The sequence below is a fragment of the Carcharhinus amblyrhynchos genome, chromosome 23, assembly GCF_965287045.1.
Source record: "Carcharhinus amblyrhynchos chromosome 23, sCarAmb.v2.hapA, whole genome shotgun sequence".
Lineage (NCBI taxonomy): Eukaryota > Metazoa > Chordata > Chondrichthyes > Carcharhiniformes > Carcharhinidae > Carcharhinus > Carcharhinus amblyrhynchos.
The window spans coordinates 19,001,293-19,024,575 of record NC_137346.1 but is presented as its reverse complement, the minus strand read 5'-3'; the positions used below and the strand labels follow the sequence as shown (position 1 = coordinate 19,024,575).

General features: G+C 43.3%; 1 protein-coding gene across 1 annotated transcript in view; it reads left to right on the top strand.

The window, feature by feature from the left end:
* Positions 1 to 23,283, top strand: part of blmh (bleomycin hydrolase) — an 88,747-nt gene that overhangs the window by 35,942 nt on the left and 29,522 nt on the right. Inside the window, exons 7-10 of the mRNA XM_080210743.1 lie at positions 11,747 to 11,902; positions 13,051 to 13,209; positions 16,136 to 16,203; positions 19,860 to 19,977. Of these exons, the coding sequence (XP_080066869.1) occupies positions 11,747 to 11,902; positions 13,051 to 13,209; positions 16,136 to 16,203; positions 19,860 to 19,977 (501 nt within the window). The remainder of the gene's footprint in view (positions 1 to 11,746; positions 11,903 to 13,050; positions 13,210 to 16,135; positions 16,204 to 19,859; positions 19,978 to 23,283) is intronic.

The window sequence follows — 23,283 nt, the reverse complement described above, 5'->3', positions numbered from 1 at the left end:
AGGTATTGGGGGAAAGGATGTCCGTAGTGACAGAATGCTCCCTGCAATGACTTGTGTGAAAAATGGAGACTTGTGCATGGTATTGGTGAGACACCTTAACAAGAAGGGGAGGAAAGAAAGATAGCCTTGTTTATGAATGATGTGTTAATTTCAAGTGAGTTAACAACGCTCGCGCTAGTGTGCAATTTCATGAAACTAGGAACCAGTTAGGTTACATTTCCTCTTTTAAGATGACTAAACAATTAGATGGTGTTGCTTAAGTTTGTGGAAGATGGTCAAGAGGATGTGAAAGCTTCTAGAAAGATAAGCAACCCCATCTAATATTCAGTCAGGAGACCCTTTTTGAAATGTTGTAACTGTTGGTAACGAACAACCATTTTGCCTTCCTACAAACTATTGGTACTAGGCTGATTCCTCCAGTTTAAGGTAGATGGCTCATAAGTTTTATACAAGAATGTTTACTATTCTGACAAAGGGCCACCTAGACTCGAAACGTTGGCTCTATTCTCTCCCCACAGATGCTGTCAGACCTGTTGAGATGTTCCAGTATTTTCTGTTTTTGTTTCAGATTCCAGCATCTGCAGTATTTTGCTTTTGAATTCTTAATTGTTTATGTTGCACACTTTGTGGAATCTTACATCAGATTTGTCTTGCGTGATAAGAAGATGTGAGCTTTATCAATAGGTGCTGATGCACACTAGGATATGAAGCTAAAACGTGATAGTTTGCTAACTGCAAACGGCTTAATGTCTTAACCAGAACCATTTATGGCAAACACTTCTTAGTGTGTGTACATTCTGAGTATTTGCACTGGTGGCTGTTTCTGTTTTGTAAAGCTTTACACCACACCACTAATAGTTTGAAAAGAATTCCAGTGCTATTATTTGTGTACCTGTTAAAAACAAGTTTATACCAATAAAATAGCTGTTGTTCTATTTGATATTCTCCATTTTCAAAAAAAATCTTTGTGTGTATGTGTGTGCCTGTAATAAATGTATTATGTATAGGTATGTGCTGCCAACCTCCAAATAGTTTTCTCAAGAAGATGATGTTCCATAGTGTGGCTTCTTTTACAGCATCTTTCTCACTAGTAATTTTAAGTTTTCATTTAAATCGCTTATGCAGTTACTGCTGTAAGAAAGAAGTCCATCAGCACATGTCCACCATGTGGCATGTTTCATCTTTAACAGCAGTCAGAAGGGAAAACAATTTGTCGTAAAATATTCTGCAGCTGTGTTCTATGTGTGCACTTGACATGGAATAGCCTAGATATTAACTGTTGACTTGCCTACTACTTAGAATCACAGGATCGTACAGTGCAGAAGAGGCCGTTTGGCCCATCAAGTCTGCACTGACACATGAGAAATACTTGAGCTCCCACCTAATCTCATTTACCAGTGCTTGGCCCAAAGTCTTGCATGTTTGGTCGTGCCAAGTGCTACTTGAGTAATAACTTGGTATCCCCTACCTGACAATATCATAGTTGCTTAACGTAACCTCATATTCATCTGTTCAGACTTGGTTAGATTGAAAAATCAGCCCAATATCTCATAATTCATACGCATTTTCGACTAGTAAGTTCTTATTGCAAAATTACCATATTTTTCATAGAATCTACAATGCAGAAGGAGGTCATTTGGCCCATCGAGCCTGCACCGACAGCAATCCCACTCCGGTCCCACATATTTACAGACCTAATCCCCCTGACACTAACGGGCAATTTAGCACGGCCAATCAACCAAACCCACACATCTTTGGAGTGTGGGAGGACACTGGAGTAGTCACTGGAACCCATGCAGTCACGGGGGGACACCCGAGGTTGGAATTGAATCCAGGTCTCTGGCGTTGTGAGACAGCAGTGCCAACCACTGTGCTGCCCCTTTGTTTTAGCCCACTGCCAATTCAAGCTGGGTTGGCGGTTCAGTAGATGGCATCATGCTGAAGTTCCCATTCGGATGGGTCAGTGCTGACCTCCTCCAACATCTGTCCACGCTACTTAATACTGCCAGGAGCAGGAAAGCAGAGTTTCCGCATTCCACTCTCCCATTGCTCAGGCCATTTCTAGGTACTCTGGGAAAGACCAGCACGCTCGACATAAACCATGGTTTTTGAGAAAGGGTTTTGTGTCTGATGTAATTATGGGCTTCTCCACAGCCACTGATGTGTTTCCAGCATTTTCTGCGTTTTTCTTTTTAGAATATGAGTCACGCTTCGGTCGCCCTAGTTTGTTTAGCTTAGCTCATCACTTAGGTTGTGGGCACAGTAAGAAATCTCACAACACCAGGTTAAAGTCAGTAAGAAGTCCAACTGGTTTATTTGGTAGCACAAGCTTTCGGAACGCTGCTCCTTCATCAGGAGAATGGGAGTTCAGTTCACAAACAGGGTACATATAGACACAAACTCAATTATGAGATAATGGTTGGAATGCGAGTCTTAACAGGTGATCAAGTCTTTACAGGTACAGACAGTGCGAGTGGAGAGAGGGATAATCACATGTTAAAGAGATTGTGGAGTTACTGACTGGTGCCATAGGGACAGTCCTACCAATTGTGGAACAAATATGAATTGGAGGCATCATTGGTTATCATCTCAAAAATGTGATGCATTTTGACGATTAAGGCTGGTGATGTAGCTTTGAATCTGAATGTCCTGTTGTATATCCACTTTTATAACCATTGTCATTTTGTGGTCAATACTCTCCACGCTGAGGCAAAATTGAATTTCTAATCTCACATATAATTAGATTTCCCTGAATTTCTGACGAACAAAATGAAAGCAGTGAGTATTTGAGGGGTAAAAGGGATTATATTTTGAGTCCATACTTACGTGGGTGGAAAATGAGCGAGATCAGTGATTCCACGTCAATATTAGGAATAAACCGGGTGTTGTCAGACTTTATACAATATTAGGAATGACATTAATAGATGCCAGAATAGCCTCTGGAATAGTTTAACTACTGTGTACTTTTTCTAAATAGGTTAATGTTGTTTGTCAAAACAAGATTTAGGATTACATTAGCAAGGCATTAGTTGTTTCGTATCTCTGGCTGGGCACTCAGACATAAAAAGAGAAGCAGATTGTGCAGTGGATGCTTTTTATACCAACGTAAATATAATGCGTTGGCAGGGATCAGTAACTAATCAAAGCACAGGTAATCGTCATACCTCCCTTGAAGCATTTCCACCAACTTGCTTTGAGTGCCCCGGAGCATTCTGTACTCCGAAATAAATCCGTAGTTTTCAATCTCCTGATTAATTAGCAAATATCTGTCCAAACTTCAGTGCTACCTTCACTTCTCTGTTTTTATTCTGCTGACTGTGCCCCACATTGCCCATTGGATGCGCAGTCACCATCTGCGAAAGTCATCATTGTCCCAGAGGACCAAAGGCTGCTTTGAGGGGGAGAGCTGACCATGAGATATCGGAGCAGAATCAGGCCATTTAGCCCATTGACCTGCTCTGCCATTTGATCACGGCTGATCCGTCTTTCCCCTATAACTTTTGATTCCCTTACCTTTGAAGAACTGCATCCCCCCCTCATCCTTCTAAACTCTTAACAAGCACAGACCCAGAGTTCTTAAACATTCCTCATGCATCAAACATTTCATTCCTGGGATCATTCTTCTGAACAAACAGGTGGTGATTTTAACCTGAGGGTCACCTCGCCTCAGGTGAGGAGCAAGGCTTAGAAAGTGTGAATAAGCTCAGCCGGTACGGGAATTGAACTCATGCTGTTGGTGTCACTGAGCATCATGAACCAGCCATGCAGCCAACTGAGCTAAACTGACAATATATGCCAGGTAGCAGAATGGCAAAAGGTCACTCATAATAGCACCTCCAGGTCACAATAGCTGGTGCTAGATCCAGTTTATGCAATGAGCCTTGTAGTTATGATTATAGCGCTAATTGTAACCTTTGGTATTGGTGTAACAAATCGTCCCTAAATTAGTCTTCCCCAATAGGCGTAGACGACGGTCATGGGTAGAGGAGGGCACTCACAATGTTAAAATGGCGGCGCGGGCTCGTTGGGCCGAAGGGCCTGTTTCCCATGCTGTGTTGTTCTTTGTTTATAAATACTGGGTCACCAAAATAGCAATCATCTTGTAATGTATAAGCGGCATTCTTTAAGTTTAAGATGAAATGATTTTGGTTGCATATAAAACCAGTTGATATCAGTGAATTTGACTCCCTTGGTAAGTTAGTGTATAGTTGGAACCATCCAAAGCAGGAATGTCCCAGGTTCACTTGGTGATTGTGGGAGACACTGATTATGGTGCCACTGTTGATTAGTGTATATTTCTCAGGCAAGGTCATTGCATCTGATTTGTTTTTATTCATTCATGGGACATGGGACATGGGCATCGCTGGCTGGCCAGCATTTATTGCCCATCCCTAGATGCATGGGGGCTGCTGAGAGTCAACCACATTGCTGTGGCTCCAGAGTCACATGTAGGCCAGACCAAGTGAGGGTGGCAGATTTCCTTCCCTAAAGGGCTGGAGTGAACAATCAACAGTGGTTTCCGACGATCTCCCCCTCAAAACAGCCTTTGGTCCTCTGGGTTTTTCCGACAATCAACAATGGTTTCACAATGACCGTGAAACCATTTTTTATAGACCACCAGCTGCCTTGACAGGATTCGAACACACCGCCTCTTCAAATTCTTATTATGTGATTTATGCAGGAACTGTTCCTTTTTGGGCAGATACCATGAATGGTTTCTTGACATCGAACGTAATCAGCAGGTTGCTAGGATGAGTGCTTGAAGTTGGGTCATTGGACTTTTAAGATGGTATTCTGGCAGGATGAAGCAAAATGGGCTGAAACGTCAGCTGCAGTAGCGGTTTGGTGCAAAATTTCTCTGGAGCTGAATTCAAAAGCCAACTCTGGGGCACTTACCCTCCCAACTGTCAGCTATGTCTTTTGGTGGGAGGGGGAGGAAAATGGGGTGGGACTCATCACGATCACCAAGTGTGTGCCGCCTGGCTCCATCGGGCATTTGGAAATAAATGCTCATCTTTGTAGTGGCAATCACTTGCCAGGCTGTGTCCGTATCCATCGTCAACTCCACGTGGCATTCCGGTTTTCTTGAGAGATTCCCAGCAGAAGTGTTGAGCATTGATGCTGGCCTGGACACCTGAAAAATGGCCTGACTGAATATTGTGGAATGTTTGTTGAGCCTCCTGAGCACATTGTTCTGCAAAATCAACCACTTTTGTCCTCCATTTTCCATCCAGAAAACTGTAAAATAATGATTAATTTTTACTTCAATAAAAAATCTTACAGGTGCAATTTAGGTATGTCACTTTTCCTGCAGCAGAGTTTTTTTTTAAACAATCAGTTATATCATAGGGAGTTGAATATGATTGAATGAGTTTACATTTATTTATTACTATCACAAGTAGGCTTACATTAACACTGCAATGAAGCTACCACTGGAAATCCCCTGGTCGCCACACTCCGGCGCCTGTTCGGATTACACTGAGGGAGAATTCAGCATGGCCGGTGCACCTAACCAGCACGTCTTTTGGACTGTGGGAAGGAACCGCAGTACCAGGAGGAAACCCACACAGACGCAGGGAGAACATGCAGACTCTGCCCCGAGCCAGGAATTGAACCCGGGTCCCTGGCACTGAGGCAGCAGTGCTAACCACTGTGCCACCGTGCTGCCAATATACCCATATTGTATTTGGAATGTTAAGTGGAAACGGGCAGCAAAATAATTCCTTCAAGTTCCACTTTTATGTGACGTTGTGAAGAATGCTTTCCTTTTTTCAAAAAAAACGCAAAGAAACATTTCTAGATACCGTTGAATATCAGAAATGCGTATTTGGCTTGTGTCATCCAATGGTGTTTACTTTAAGAACAAACGCATTCCTTATTCGACAACTGTGCTATTTGGTACAAAAACACCACATTTAGCTTGTGTTATTTCATAGAATTTCCTTTAAGTAGGATCACGTTCCTTCATACAAGGAGGTACTGTTCGTTAGGTATTATTGTCACTAGGAAATTGCTGCTTTTATTCCCCTGTAAGATCAGGGTTTGACGAAATGTAAGCACTGGCTTCCCACAAGTGATGAAAATTGACAATCCTCAGGCCAAGGAGAGGTCAAGTTGCTGAACTATTATAGATGACTGACTACAAGTTGATGCTCGGTCAACAAGGTTGGAGTGGAATACAGTCTTTGGTACAAATGGCAAGAAGTCAGGAACCACTCACTACTACTAGGCTAGGTGCAAGAAAATAAAATGTTAGCCTGGCTTTTCAGTGGACAGCCACTGTGAAGTGAGTGTAAATCAATATCCAGCAAGAATGGAAATGGTTTGAGGTCTGATCTGCTTGAAGCACATATGATTTGGGCTGGGATAGCTCTGTGAGTGTTTTTTTTAATTAATAAAGTCTGTGTTAACCCTGTTATTACAAGAAAGGAAGGGAAAACTTATTCAAGAAGAGAAACGTGGATGCTCGCTGATGTATAGTTTGGCATTTTCTTCCATATTTTATGATCTTTGAGTGAATGGCCTTGAATCTTCGGCTTTGGGCTAAAAATTCCATGTCTGCAATTGGTCCATCTAAGCAAATTAGGAAAATAATGATTGGCAGAGGCCTAAACGTTCTGATATAATTATGTACAAATTGGCTTTGGTAAAATTAATCATTTTCTTTTGGTCCCCAATATTTTTCCAACCACTCTTATGCCTCTTCATGGAAAGCCAAAGTGTTGGCTTTGAGTATTCTTGAAACACTTCAACGTTTCATTTACCTATCAAGTTGAAGGAGAGACGATGGTGTATTGGTACAATCTCACTGGACCAGTGGTCCAGGCTAATACTTAGGGGACATAGGTTCAAATCCCACAGTGACTGTGGAGGAATGTGGAATATCTAGAATAAAAGACTCGTTGCAGTATTGATGATGAGAACAGCTAAGCACTGATTGTGGTAAAGACCCATCTGCTTCATTTGTGTCCTTTTAGTGAATGAAATCTGCCATCCTTACTTGGTCTGGCCTACATGCTGATCCATAGCAATGTGGCCGACACTCAATAGCCTTAATAGCCTCTGAAACAGCCTAGCAAAGGCTACTGGGGACTGGTAACAAATGTTGGCCTTGCTGATGATGCCCACATCCCATTGGAAGAATGTACATAAGAAATAGGAGCAGGAGTAGGCCATCTAGCCCCCCGAGCCTGCCCCGCCATTCAATAAGATCATGGCTGATCTGAAGTGGATCAGTTCCACTTCCCCGCTTTCTCCCCACAACCGATCTACCCGTGACTTAAATGTAACAAATCTGCAAAGGAAAAATGTCAGTTGTTAAGGAATTTTATTATTCAGACAAAGTTGTTCGAACACCTGGAGCAAAATTTTCCAATCCCGCCCACCACAGGAATCATAGCGGGTGGGACAGGACCATGCAAAGGTCCACTGACCTCGGGAAGGATTTTCCGGTCTTGGAGCGAATGCGGTTGGAAAATCTCACCCCTGACATCCGGGGAAAATGTTTCAATAACCAAGTGATTTGACAAAATATTTTACAAAGAAAATGTTCTTCAGAGGACTTCTGCAGGGCAATTACATAGATACAGTTATGTTCAAATTGGCTTTGATAAAATTAATCCTTTTTTTGGTCCTCAATATTTTTCCAACGTCCTTTGAGCCTCTTCATGGAAATCTCCAGAAAGTTTTCCCAATTAAAACTCTCTAAACCAAAAAAAAAATCACTGGTCCAAGGACAGTGGACCACAAGACTGTGAAACCAGCTTTCCGGAGGATTTAGGGGTATTTTTGGGGGCACTTTCGTTCTCCTGGGAAAGGCTCAGCTTCTTAGAAAAGCGGGGGTTGCTCTGTCCAAAGCTGCGCACGTCCGATTGGGGCCTCGGATGCAGTGGGCAACTTATCAGGAAGTCGCATGTGCTGTCAAGACAGCGACAGTTTTCTGGTAAATCAACTAGTTACCCTTGAGGACCCACCAGTCCCCCAGTGCTCCACCCCCTCCAAGCTGCAGCAAGATGATACTGTTGCAGTTCTATGAATTTACAAGAATCTTCCCCAGTGAATGCAACATAATTCCAGTTATATGTCAAGACTGCAGTTAAAGTGCGTTAGATCATGACTGTTAATTGCAACTTCCTGCAAGGGGATTATTTTTATTATCTGTAATTTGCTATGACTTACAGAATCACCAATGGGCTGTTCTGAAGACTGATGCCATAAAGCAACCTTGGCAACAATTCCCTGTATATAAAGGTTAAAGACATGGTAAAGAATTGTCTGCTCCTTATCAAATTTAAAATGTTAGAGATAAATTTTTCTACAATTAGGCCTATCTCAGGAGATTAGAGTCGCAATAACAGTGGGTATAATTTTACTTTACTACTACTCATTTTGATACCAATGTACGCAAGGAAAGTCTTTCATTGGAAAACTATTTTCCATCCCTGAGGTTGAATTAGTGTCCTAGGCCCAATCTTCTTCAGTTGTTTAATCAATGTTCTTCCTTCCATCATAAAGTCAGAAGTGGGAATGTTCACTGATGACTGCACAATGTTCAGCGCCATTTGTGACTCCTCCGATACTGAAACAGTCCATATCCAAATGCAGCAGGACCTGGACAAAATCCAGACTTGGGCTTTATGCATTTCCTTGGGACTGAGGAAGACTTTCTTCCACACTGGGATTGGGAGTTCCAAGAGGACTAAGAAGTCCTTCACACACTCTGCCACTGGTGGCGCAGGTACTGTTTAGTGAGGTGGCTGGGTGGGGTGCTGGGAGTTCACTCTGCTCCTTGGGTGGTTTGCACTTGGCTTTCACCCAGACCGCTCTGAGATGATTGAAATGGTTAGCATGTTGGCAGATGCTTCTACTCCAGTTTGGGTGTTCAGGAACAAGGGATGCCCATATCGGTGGGGATGTTGCATTTTTCTTAGGGAGGCTTTGAGGACGTCACTGAAAAGTTTCCTTTGCCCTCCTAATTGCAGTGACAAAGCTCGGAGTTGGGAACCTGTTTTGGAAGTCTTGCATCAGGCGTATGGACACCCAATATAACTGATAAACTTGCCTCGATATTGGAGATGTTGGCCTGAGGGAGGACAACGGATATTAGATTCTTGATTTGATTTATTATTGTCACGTGTATTAACATACAGTGAAAAGTATTGTTTCTTGCTATACAGACAAAACATACCATTCATAGAAAAGGAAACGAGAGAGTGCGGAATACAGTGTTACAGTCATAGCTAGGGTGTAGAGAAACATCAAGTTAATGCAAGGTAAGCCCATTCAAAAGTCTGACAGCAGCAGGGAAGAAGCTGTTCTTGAGTCGGTTGGTGTGTGACCTCAGACTTTTGTACCTTTTTCCCAAAGGTGGAAGAGAGAATGTCTGGGATGTGTGGGGTGCTTAACTATCTGCCTGCTTTGCTGAGGCAGCGGGAAATGTAGACAGGAGGCATCGCTGATGTTTATCCAGGGATTTAAGGTGTCTGGTGTATCTTGTCCAATGTCTCTGGTACGTACAGAAGGGTGGGTAACGCTGTAGTGCTGTACCCCACAAGCTTGGTCTCTGTCATCAAACACCCTTCCTCAGTCAGCTGAAGACTGCGCTGGCACACTGAAGGTGATGTTGAGTTTTGTCACTGATGTTTACCTTCACCGAGAGCTGGATCCAGAGTATGAGGAACCATGTACATTATCCAGTTGTTCATTGTGGATCTTAATAGGCGGGGTTGATGGAGAGGTAGGGAGAGTGTTGCACAGTAGGACAGGCTGCTAGAGGATCTTTGTCTTCCAGATGTTTAGCCCAAGGCTCATTCCCTCAATGTGCACCAACGGTAGTTTGGAGCTCAGCTTCTGAGTGATTGTGGTTTTACTGATTTGTCAGATTCAGCCTGCTCATGGCCACAGGTTACATACACATCTGTGTCTCATAGAATCATAGAACCCTACAGTGCAGAAAGAGGCCCTTCGGCCCATCGAGTCTGCACCAACCACAATCCCACCCAGGCCCTACCCCCATATCCCTACATATTATACCCACTAATCCCTTAACCTTTGCATCCCTGGACACGAAGGGGCAATTTCTTGGCACAGCCAATCAACCTAACCCGCACATCCTTGGACTGTGGGAGGAAATCGGAGTACCCGGGGGGAAACTCACACAGACACAAGGAGAATGTGCAAACTCCACACAGGCAGTGACCCGAGCCGGGAATCGAACCCAGGACCCTGGAGCTGTGAAGCAGCAGTGCTAACCAGTGTGCTACTGTGTCGCCCCATATATACTTGGTGATCATACACTTGGAGCTAAAAACTCCATGCCAATGAAGAGTTGCGGTTAGGGCGTGTGTGTGTGCATACACAGGCTCCTGATCGCTAATTGTCATTGATCCACTGCAGTGCTGACTGACCGTGTTCCTGTAACGATATTAGACCAGAAGTTCTGGGCTGCTGACCTCTTTGCATTACTATCTAAAGATGATCAAAAAACATGCAAAGCAGAACACCCATAAAGATTGCATCGGAGCTAAAAGTTAAATGCTTCCGCTGGTTGATGGTATTTTGGATATTTCAGCAACTTGGTGTGATAATTACAATTTAAGAGCAGGTCTAGGCCACTTAGCCCCTTGAGCCTGTTCTGCCATTCACTTTACGTCATGGCTGACCTGATTATGACCTTAACTCCAAATTCCACCCCGCCTCAGATAACCTTTCACCCGTGCTTGTCAAGAATATATCTAGTTGTGCCTTTAGCAGTTTTCGAAGACTGCTTCCGCTGCCTTTCCCTGAAGAGAGTTTGCAACCTTCTGGGAGGAAATGAAATCTACTCATTTCTGTCTTAAATGGGTGACCCCGAGTTCTAGATTCTCCCACCACAGGAAACATCCTCTCCACTTCGACCCTGTTACAACCCGTCAGGAACTTCTAAGTTTCAATCAAGTCACCTTTTAGTCTTTAAGTTTTAAGTTGATTTATTAGTGTCACAAGTAGATTTACATTAACACTGCAATGAAGTTACTGTGACAATCCCCTAGTTGCCACACTGTGGCGTCTGTAAGGTACACTGAAGGAGAATTTAGCATGGCCAATGCACTGAACCAGCACGTCTTTGGACTGTGGAAGGAAACCAGGGAACCCAGAAGAAACCCATGCAAACACGGGGAGAACGTGCAGACTCTGCACAGACAGTGACCCAAGCTGGGAATCAAACCGGGGTCCATGGCACTGCACAGCAGCAGTAGTAACCACTATGGCACCGTGCCACCCCCTTCTAAACTCCGGCAATGCAAGCCTGGCCTGCCCAACCTTCCCTCATAAAAACAACCCTCCCATTCCAGGTGTTAGTCTTGTAAACTTTCTGTAAACTACTTCCAGCACCTTTATCCTTCCTTAAATAAGGGGATAAAAACTGTATGCAGTACTCCAGATGTGGTTTCACTAATGTCCTGTATAATTGATGCGTAACCTCTCTACAGCAGATCCCTCTGCATCCCAGAGTTTGACAATCTCTCACCATTTAGATAATGTGCTGTTTTAAATTTTTCCTGCCAAAATTAGACAATTTTGTTATTTCCCACAATTATGCTCCATGGATGGATCGTTACTCATTCTGTAACCTCATTTCACTCATGTTGTTGTTGCAGAATATCCTCACAAAATAATAATGATACTTTCTTCCTGTTATCGAGAACACTTCTAAGGAAGTGGTTCCATTATCTACTAATGAAATGGGGCCTTTTGTCTTTTATAGGTCTTCAGAGTAGTTAATATTTGTCTGGGCACCCCTCCTGAAACCTTTACCTGGGAATTCCGAGATAAAGAAAAGAATTACAAGAAGATTGGGCCAATCACACCCCTTCAGTTTTACAGAGAACACGTGAAGCCATTTTTCAACATGGAGGATAAGGTAGGCAAAATTATCTGTGGAGTTGTTGCCTCTAATGGCTTCACTTCAACAAAACATCTCCTGTTCATTGAAAGCCCAACACCAACTCAGTCCTTGAACAACCTAAGAATTAAAGTTTTAAAGTTTATGGATTTTATTGTCACAAGTAGGTTTACATTAACACTGCAATGAAGTTACCGTGAAAATCCCCCAGTCAACACACACCAGCGCCAGTTTGGATACACTGAGGCAGAATTTAGCATGGCCAATGCACCTAACCAGCACGTCTTTCAGACTACATAGTTACCATACATAGAATTCACATTTCATAGAATCCCTACAGTGTAGGAGGAGATCATTTGGCCCATTGAGTATGCACTGACAATATCCCACCCAAGGCCCTAACCCCATAACACCACATATTTACCCTGCTAATTCCCCTCACACTAAGAGGCAATTTCGCTTGGTGAATCAACTTAACCTACACATCTTTGGAGGAAGCCAGAGCACCCGGAAGAAACCCACGCAGACATGTGCAAACTCCACACAGACAGTTGCCCAAGTCCGGAATTGAACCCGGGTCCTTGGCACTGTGAGTTAGCAGTGCTAACCACTGTGCTATCTTGCCATTTGGTCTAATTGGTCTAAGCCAGTGTTTTTGCTCCACATGAGTTTTCTCCCATTCTAGTTCATCCAGTTCTTGCCATAATTTGCATCTGTTGTTTCCCCCTCCTTTGTTTTTTCCCTAGCTTTCTGTGTTGGATTTGACTCGAAGGAAAATAGTTTTAAAATGCGTAGATTTTCCATTTTCCAAAAATAAGTGCTTGGGGATATGGTATGTCATATTGGATTAGGTCAGATGAAGCCCATGATGTGCTTTCAGTTCACTGCCAGTCTTACTGCAAGCACAGCAATGTAGAATGATGCCAGGAAAAGATTGAAAAGCATATCATGACAGAGTTCAAATGCATTCAACATTGCCTGAAAACTCCATGGTACTAATTATGTTTACCCCAGATAATGGTCAAGTTTAATGGTACTAATGATACCAGACATGGAGAAAGATTTACGGATGCAATTTACACTTGAAAGGGGATAGATGAGATACTAATTATCTGGGTAATGAAATTCTTAGCCAAGACTGATTATTTTTTCTGTTTGTGTTGTAGGTGTGCCTGGTTAATGATCCCAGATCTTTCAATCCTTATGGCAAGCTGTACACAGTCGATTTCCTGAATAACATGACGAACACGAGGACCACTTTATACATCAACCAGCCAATTCAAGAGTTAAAGCGTTTGGCTGCTGCCTCCATCAAGGATGGAGAGGTTTGTATGTTCTAATACTTAGCCTCTTTATCATTACAGTTTGTAGTTAAATTAAAACTTTTTTTTTACCCAAAGTAAAGTGTGATCTACTTGTAGAAGATCAAATATCAGGGAGAACTGAACTGCAAACCTCTCAATTTGTTTTGAAATGTTGGCTGTAAGGAGGTTTTGTCCATCCAAAGAGGAAAATCAGACTAATGTGCCTCAGTTACTTACTTGTATCAGACAATATCTTTCAACTATGCTGTTCCAAACAGGTCATAGGTGGAGACTTGGGACATTACCAGTGGAATTTTCCCATCCTGCCTGCCTTGGGAATCATAGCAGGCAGGACAGACCATGCAAAGGTCCACTGACCTTGGGCAGGATTTTCCAGCCTTGTGGCGAGTGCGGCTGGAAAATCCCGCTGTACATTTCCAACTTGTATCTCCCAGGGAAAGAGGAAACAATTGGAGGGTTGGACAGGTTGGGCTATTCTTGCACTCCTTGTGGTGACATTCTATAACGTGGCCTCCTGTAGGAGCAGATCTTCAGTCCATCTTCTTGATCGCAATGTGACAAGCTGTGAAGTGAGATGAGTAGGCTACCAAAGATTAGAAAGAATATTCTACCTCCAAGTCATTAATGGAATGATCCGTATGCATTGCAGATGGATCATTCACTACAACATGCGCTGTAGCAAATCAGCAGTGTTCCTGACAGCCTCTTGCAAACCCACAACCTTAGCCATCACAGCAGATGCATGGGAGGGCCACCACCTGCAAGTTCCCCTCCCAGCCACATCACAATCCTGATTTGGAACCACCTCGCCATTTCTTCACTATCGCTGTGTCAAAATCCTGGAGCTCCATCCCAAACAGTACTGGGGATGTACCGACAGTGACTGGATACAACGGTTCAGAAAAGCTCGCCACTGCCTTATGGACAATTATGGATGGGCGGTAAAAATGCTAGCGCGGCCAGCGACATCCACAATCCACAACTGAATTTTATAACAAAGTGTGCAGCTTCAGTCAGGAGATTTTTCCTCTGTGTTTGGACTCACTTCCTAGACCAGAAGATGGCTCTGTGAGATTAAAAACATTCACAACTTCTATCTCCCAGAAAAGCAACTCCCCAATACTTGCTGTGAGGTTTCGCTAGCACATTGCTTTGAAATTGTTTCATCCTGGGAGATTTTTGTTTAATGGCACAATGCCTTTATTTCTCATAGAATCTCTACAGTACGGAAGGAGGCCATTTGACCCTTGGAGCTTGCACCGATGACAATCCCACTCAGGCTCTATTGCTGTAACCCCACATACTTTACCTGCTAATCCCCTTGAAACTGAGGGGCAATTTTAGCATGGCCAATCTAGCTAACCCGCACATTTTTGGAGTGCAGTTTCTTTTAAGTGACTTCAATGGGATTTCAGTAGCAATGTCCTTTTCTCTTAAAGATTTTACTGTGAAAATCTTCTAGTCACCACACTCCGGCGCCTGTTTTTTTTTAAAGTTAAAAGTTTATTTATTAGACACAAGCAGGCTTATATTCACACTGCAGTAAAGTTTCTGTGAAAATCCCCTCGCGTACACTGAGGTGCATGGCCAATGCATCTAACCAGCAAGTCTTTCGGACTGAAGGAAGAAACCAGAGCACCCGGAGGAAACCCACACGGACATGGGGAGAACATGCAAACTCCGCACAGACAGTGACCCAAGGCCAGAATTGAACCTGGGTCACGGGCAGTGCAAGGCAGCAGTGCTAACCACTCTGCCATCCAATAGCACATTGATAGGAAGTTCCTCTGGTTCCATGTAATTTTTTTCCCTCAGAGCGGGACTTGACACGTCATGTCCATCCCAGCTCCATTGCAAACTACATTGTAGATATTTTATTTCTCATTTTCTTTGCTGTTTATTCCCTGAGTCCTAGCACATGATGTTCTCATAGCTGGACTGGGAGAATGCCTGTTCAGTTGTTTACAAGTCTGGCAACCCTAAAGCTGTAACTTCAGTTCCGGCCCCACCTCTGGCCATTGTGCAAACTAAACCTTCAGTGGTCTGCCTGGGGTTAAAGCCTGTGGTGCAGGGCCCTGATAACACTGAGAGATAGCATCATCTCTGCTAACTTCACGCTGATAATTTAGCAACACAAATATTTCATTTACATTGCAAATGGGTAATGAATCTCTCTAAAAGCTAACAGGGACGGCACGGTGACACAATGTTGAGCACTGCTGCCTCACAGCATCAGAGACCCAGGTTCAGTTCCCGGCTTGGGCCACTGTCTGTGCGGAGTCTGCACATTCTCCCCGTGTCTGCATGGGTTTGCTCCGTGTGCTCCAGTTTCCTCACTCAGTCTGAAAGACATGCTGGTTAGGTGCACTGGCCATGCTAAATTCTCCCTCCGTGTACCTGAACAGGTGCCGGAGTGTGGCAACTCGGGGATTTTCACAGTAACTTCATTGCAGTATTAATGTAAGCTAATGTGACATTAATAAATAAACTGAAAACTAACCAGTGTTGTCAACCTTGGATCAATGCGCTGGACTCCTGTCTTTGAGCCAGAGGATTGTGGGTTGAAGTCTTACTTCAAAGACTTGAGCGCAAAGTTCAGGCAGACACGTTAGTGCAGTACTGAAGGAATGGTGCATTATCCTGCAGGTTAAACCAAGCTTCCTGGTGTCCTCTCTGACGTTGAGATACTATTTGAAAAGATGAGCAGGGAAGCTCTTCCTGTGCAATGGTCAATATTTATCCCTCTCCCAGCACCACTTAAACAGCCTATCTAATCGGTATTTGTTGGAGCTTGCTGTGCAGAAATTGGCTGTTGTGTTTCCTACTTTATAACAGTGATTATAGTTCAAAAAGTAGCTCACTGGCGGTGCCCAACACAAAAACAATGAAATTTCCATGTTTCTAATGCTGTTAATTTAATATCTAGGCAGTCTGGTTTGGATGCGATGTTGGAAAGGGATTTTACAGCAAGCTGGGAATTAATGATCCCAAAATGTAAGTATCAAATCATGAAACAAATAAAGTGCTGCTGTATAGATTAAAATAGTGCAAACCATCATTATATATCGCAAGATTGTCATCTAGATAGTAGCTCTACTTAGTACATACCCACTTCAGTTGTGCTAATTCAGCATTTGCTTCATTGACCATCATAGCTTTTGAAATACTTTCATCTACAGCATCAAGTTTATGAATGAATGCAAAGTAAAACCAGTACTGTGGCATACACACACTAGCCCCTTCCCAGGACTATAGTTTAGCAGGCCCAGTCTTGGGCCTACCTTATAAAAGGCTCAGGCAGTGAGTCCAAGCTGGGCAGACATTGCCTGTTCCCAGGGGATCTCATACGCAGTGAGCCCCACAGGGAGATCAATCAGTCACTCACCATGGACCTCATGAGGGTTATCGCAGAGTCCAAGAGCACCACCCCCCCCCCCCCCAGCCAAACCCCAACCAAGGGATGTTCGCTGGCCTGCGGGATACCTTCTTGGTCTGTCAAATTCAGCTTTTGCCTTGGCCCTTGATTGTGCTTTTCAAACTAGTACTTGGAGATGTAAAACCCAGTAAATAATGTTTATAAATAGACACCCATGTTGAAATTTGATATTCCAGCCTGCTAAAGGTTTCTTCCAGGTTCTGCACAGGCACTTCAAATCCCACCTCCCCACCCTCCCAGATCCCTTGCTCCTGCCCATAATCCAGCTTTACTTTAATATCAGGGCCAGTCTCCTTTATGATGTTCCGAGTTAACTTTATCCTAGGGTGATGTTGTAGTGGTATTGTCACTGAACTAGTATCCAGACATCCATGCTAATGCTCCAGGGAACTGGATTTGAATCCTACCACAGTAGATGTTAAAATTTGAATTCAGTAATAGTCTGGAATTAAGAGTCTCCTGATGATGATTGATGTAAAAACCTATCTGGTTCGTTAATGTCCTTTAGAGAAAGAAATCTGCCACCCTTACCTGGTCTGGCCTATCTGTGACTCCAGACCCACAGCAATGTGATTGACTCTTAACTGTCCCCTGAAAATGGCTGAGCAAGCCACTCAATTCAAGGGCAGTTTGGGTTGGCACAGCTGGTGATGCCCACATCTCCTGAGTGAATAAAAAAAAGAACTAAAGTGGGTTGCACAAAATTGAGATTTTTAGAAAGTAAGGAAAGAGGATTTAATTAGAATAACTATTCCTTCCGATTAGACAGAATCACAGTCTGTTCCTTACCAATGTTATTAAATTCTTTTCTTGTTGCAAATATTTCCGCGTGCACACACTCTCCATTTTCCCTTGACCTCAATCAAACAAAAGTTTCAAAGCTCACCCGGGGTGCAGTAATCCCTACAAAAAAGCGCTGATCCAACGTTAAGCGCTGTGTATTCTTGTGTTCATTCTTGTGTTCATTGTTAGAAAGCAGTGCCTCTCTTTCCCTCTCTGAAGTCTGGAGACAGGGATCTGCCAGAGACTAGGTTTATTTCTCTGAAATTCTGCTGTTTGAGCGTATATCTTTTTCTGAGAATCCTGTATGAGAGTCAGAAGATGTGTGTCTGTCTGGACCTCTGTCTAGAGGAGTTAAAAGGCTGGAATTTTGGCATTCACAAGAGCAGATTTGCTTTTGGTGCTTACTGGTTCTGAAGAAGGGGTTTATGTCAATGGGGATAATGCTAAATCAGAACAGTGAAGATGGCTAGCTATTAAGAATTCTACTTGGTTTTAATTGGTAAAAGTGTGCTAATTCTTTTGGTTATATTCTACCTGCGTTCTTAAATAAAGTGTGTTTCGATAAAAGCTTTCTCGTGGATCAGTTGAATCATACCTGGAATGAAACACGTTGGGGAGAATTCTCCCGTCCTGCGGGTCGTGGGAATCTGAGCGGGCGGAGGGCGGACCAAGCAAAGGTCCAGTGACCTCGGATGGGATTTTCCGGTTTTCCTAGAATCCTCTTGGAATCTCTACAGTGCAGAAGGAGGCCATTTGGCCCATTTGAGTCTGCAACGGCCACAATCCAACCCAGACCCTATCCCCGTAATCCCACACATCTACCCTGCTAATTCCCCTGACAGGGGCGATTTAGCATGGCCAATCCACCTAACCTGCACATCTTTGGACTGTGAGAGGAAACCGGAGCACCCGGAGGAAACATGGGGAGAATGTGCAAATTTCACACAGTCACCCGAGGCCAGAATTGAACCCGGGTCCCTTGCACTGTGAGGTAGCAGTGCTACCATTGTGCCACTTCAGTTACGTTTTGCGGTGAGGATTACCGGAGAGTCCCACCCCTTATGCTCACCCTAATGCCAAAATCCAAAGTAAAAGTTGGGGTCTAGGCTAACTTCATAATAGACATTGGAGTTTCTGATCTGGTCCTTAAGAAAACCCAAATAACATTTTTTTTAGTTAATTGCTCAATGTAAGACAAACTCCACTTTAGATAGAAATTAATCCTTAATTTAACTCTTACCTTCCCTCCGTAACCCAACTCCATCTGAAGCACACTGCAGCATTCCAAAGTCACACTCCGGTGCAGATGAAGCTGCACTTTAAGATAGCCTATTTTTATATTCAACTGAATCTGTCGGAAGCTGCTATGTAGAAGTATAGTTACCATGAATGGTAAGGTACCGGCAGGATTGCCAGCTGAATGAATGAGTCAGTACTGATTGATGTAAACTGTGCAACTTTAGACCCCAGACTCTATTGGGTAAATTGAATTACTGATTCCTAGCATGGAATGCACTCAAAGGAAACTCACCAACCAATGCTTGCTTTAAGTAAGGCACCTTCCTCAGAGTAGTGGAGATTGCTGAAGTGACCCTGATTATAGAAAAGAATAGAGGAAATTCTGTTGCCAATGCGGATTACATTTTCTGGGATATCCAGTAGGTAACTTGAAGCACCAGGAAGGAATAATCAAGTACTTTGTTACATTCAGTAACGCAAAGAAAATTTGGACTCTGTAATTTAGAATTATAGAATCCCTACAGTGCAGGTAAAGGCTATTTGGCCCACTGAGCCTGCACCGTCAACAATCCCAACCGGGCCATATCCCTGCAACTCCATACATTCACCCTCTTGACACAAAGGGGCAATTTAACATGGCCAATCAACCTGCCCATCTTTGGACTGTGGGAGGAAACCAGAGCACCCGGAGGAAATCCACGTGGAATGTGCAAATTCCGCACAGACAGTCACCCGAGGCTGGAATCGAACCCGGGTCCCTGGTACTGTTGTTTTTGTATAGCCAAGATAATTTGAAGATAGCAGAGTGGTTTTGTTATAAAGGTGCAGCTTCTAATTTCAATGTCATGAATGGTTGTTTGTTTTTGAGAAATAATAACAGGCGTAACATTTGCTTCTGTGACTAATATACCAGGTTAATGGCACTCGGGCTTCATGTAGATCTAATTACGGCTATAAATATGTATATTAAAAATGTATTGATCATTGATTTAAGTTCTGGTGTGGACTAACACTCCTGCAAACCTAGCCTAGGCAAATATTCATTATTTATTTTTGCCTGGGTTGCGCAAGTGTGCCTTCTTATAGAGATTAGGGACAATGGGACATGGCAAAGGCTAAAAAGCAATCAAATAATTGAAACAAGATGAAATGATGGTAAAACCATTCACAAAGTTTTTTATAATTATTACAGCCTGAACCGGGAGCTACTCTTTGGAGTCTCGTTGAGTAACCTGGGCAAAGCAGAAAGGCTGATATATGGCGAATCACAGATGACTCACGCTATGGTTCTAACCGGCTTCTCTGCAGAGGTAACTCTCATTCAACTGTTAACTGTTTCCTCCCAAGGCTTTACTTATGCAGGTGACTGGCTCTGTCCAAGCCACTTGATAGAATCATACAGCGCGGAAGATGCCCTTTGGTCCAGCGACTCCACAGCGACACATTAGAAACCTGAACTCCCACCTAATTCCATCTGCCGGCACTTGGCCCATAGCCCTGAACGTTATGACCTGCCAAGTGTTCATCCAGATACTTTTTAAAGAATGTCAGGCAGCCTGCCTCTACCATTCTCCCAGGCAGCACATTCCAGATCGTCACCATCCTCTCCCCTAAATCTCCTGTCACTCACCTTGAACCCATGTCCTCTTGTGATGCCAGAAGCCTGGTTCTGTCTGCACTCCCTGGAGTAACCAGTGACCACATTAGCCTCCAAAATGGAACGGCGATTTGCGAGCGAGATCCCAAAGGACTCCTGAACTACCTGCCTACTTTTCTTGGACTGTCTGGTGGTCACCCATTCTCTTCAGCTGCAGTGTGACCACCTCCCTAAATGTGCTATCCACAATGCTCTCTGACTCACGGGTGCTCCACAGTGTCCCCAGCTGCTGTTGCAGCTCTGAAACTCGAACTTGCAGGAGCTACAGCTGGACACACTTCCTGCACACATGCTGGCCCCGGGCACTGGAAATGTGCCCGGCCTCCCACGTGGAGCAAGAAAAGCAAACTACAGCATCGAACTCTCCTGCTGGGACTAAACTCTTCAAGTTTAAAAATTTTATATTTTTTAAAAAAAAGCAAATAATTCCCCACCCTTGCCAAAGCAATGAGTTTCGATTAAATATGGCTTGGATATACCCACCAGGACTTACTCACCAATAAGCTGCATCTGTTAGTCTTGCACCACTTTTTGACCTATAATGCTGTGCCCTTTTTTTGGTTAGAGGAGGAGGGAGGGAAATACTAATGTAGAGTTCTGGGCTTAACCACTCCTTGACACCAGTTCTTCCTCTTCCCGTTTTTTTAATATTTGTGAATGCACTGACTTCTCCCAGAATGCTCCTCAGTGATGTCTCTCTGCTGCCTCTGTTGATCTGTAGTGATGCTTTCCAGGGAGGGATGGGTAACAGTGTATCGCCACAGTCTCATTCACGATGGTGTGTGTTGTTCTACAAAACATGGGTTTTAAAATCTGACCAGTGTACATCACAGCTGTGTACATTCTGCTTCAAAGAAGTAGGGGTGGTGGTGGTGGTGTCATGAACTTGCAACCTTTTGATTTGCTCATAAACAAAATGCTGACAATTGAACACTCCTCTTAAAATCTATTATGGCCAAATGTTTTCAGTTTTTAAAGTTTTATCAGTAAATGCAAAATTCCTCAACCTATCATTGCATTTTGCACTTTTTGTTGATTCTTTATTGCCTTCGATGAAATTGAATTTAATGCTGTTGCAATCAATAATATGACTTTTTGGTTTGATTGGACCTTGTATGCCCTTTCGCTAATATTTGCATAAACCAATGAACTGAGAAGATATTTATTGAAACTGGAAGCTCCTTACTACAATATTTAACATTACTCGCTGCCAGATAAATTAAAAGTTAATTTATTAGTCACAAATAAGGCTTACATTAACACTGCAATGAAGTTACTGTGAAATTTCCCCAAGTCACCACACTCTGACATCTGTTCTGGTCAATGCACCTAACTAGCGTATCTTCGGATTGTGGGAGGAAATCGGAGCACCTGGAGGAAACCCATGCAGACACAGGGAGAACATGCAGACCCCACACAGACAGTGACTCAGGCTGGGAGGAGTGAGCAAAAGAGAACATGAAGATGTTTCTAAAACGGAGGACCCAATGGTTCAGCACAAAGACAAGTTAATAAAACATTGTTAGATCACAAATGCCATTGTAAGTGTACAATAAACATCAAAGGCCATTCAAAAATCAGATTCAATTAAGAAATATCAATCTCACTTTCACCGTTTGAATAATGTTGAGTATAAAATGTTGATAATATCCATTTTAGTAAATTTTCTTGAACCCCTTTATTTTAAATTGAAAATTAAAGTTTAGCTAAATTTTAAAATGTTTAAATTTAAAATTTTAATTTGAACTAAATGCAATGAAATGATCTTATTTTGCCGAAAAAAATCATCTACAGGCATCACTGCAAATACGTTGCGGACGGCACAGTAGTTAGCGTTGCTGTCTCTCAGCGCCAGGGAGCCAGGTTCAGTTCTGGCCTCAGAACACCCTCTGTGTGGAGTTTGCATGTTGTTCCTGTGTCTGCATGGGTTTTGTCCAGGTGCTTCTGGTTTCCTCCCACAGTCCAAAGAACTGCGGATTAGGTTGATTGACCATGCTAAATTGGCCCTAGTGTCATAGGGATTTGCAGTGTAAATATTTGGGGTGCCGAGAATAGGGCCTAACTGGGAAGTGGTCGATGCACCTGGATGGCCCCCTTCTGCACTGTAGGGATTCTATGATTCTGTCTACACATCATGTTTTGGGAGGACTGAATCTAAGAGTGGGACTCTACGCAGTGCCCCTGGCGCATTTTGCAGAGATGTCCTGCCATTGACTGGTGGTTTGATCTTCCGGTCCTGCCACTGTTAATGGGGTTTCCCATTGTCCGCACCCTCTGTCCCTGGGAAATCCATGCCAGGGGGTTGCCATTGACGGGACCAGAAGATCCTGCTGCTGGGAACAGCCGGAAAATCGTGTGGTATGAATCTGCCTTCCCACTAAAAAACAGGTCCTTTTTCTCAATGGTGTGGGGTGTCTGTTGGCCATGTTTACACTGATGTTTTTCAAAACTTCCTGTTTGTGAGGTTTTTGATTCTTGATTCTTGTGGCAAAGTCCAGTTTATTTTTCCCATCTGGAGCAGACTTGAATGTACAAACACACTCAAAGGACTTCAGACCAAGCCCTGAGTTAATTTCAGGAGATCCGAGGGATGATTGGTTTCATCACCGAATTAGGTCGACATCATTGCAGATGCTTTTATAAAGCACTTTTATATTTGACGCTTCTATAGGTCAGGGTTTTTGGAAGTCTATGATTTCAATAGATACATGACTATAATCAGGTCACTTTTCTCCACAGTGAAATTCTAGACAGCTGAATCTGCAGTGCTGAAGGGAGAAATGAGTTCCACTTATGCAAGCACCACTAACTAAATAAACTCATATTTGTCCATCAGTTGTGCTACGCAGAAAAGTCCCGCCTACGAGGGAAAAGAATGCAATCCAGCATGGACTCGATGGCTGGAATTGTACCATTTTTTTGCCTAAGTGCCAAGTGGGCTGAAACGGGGAGAGTTTAA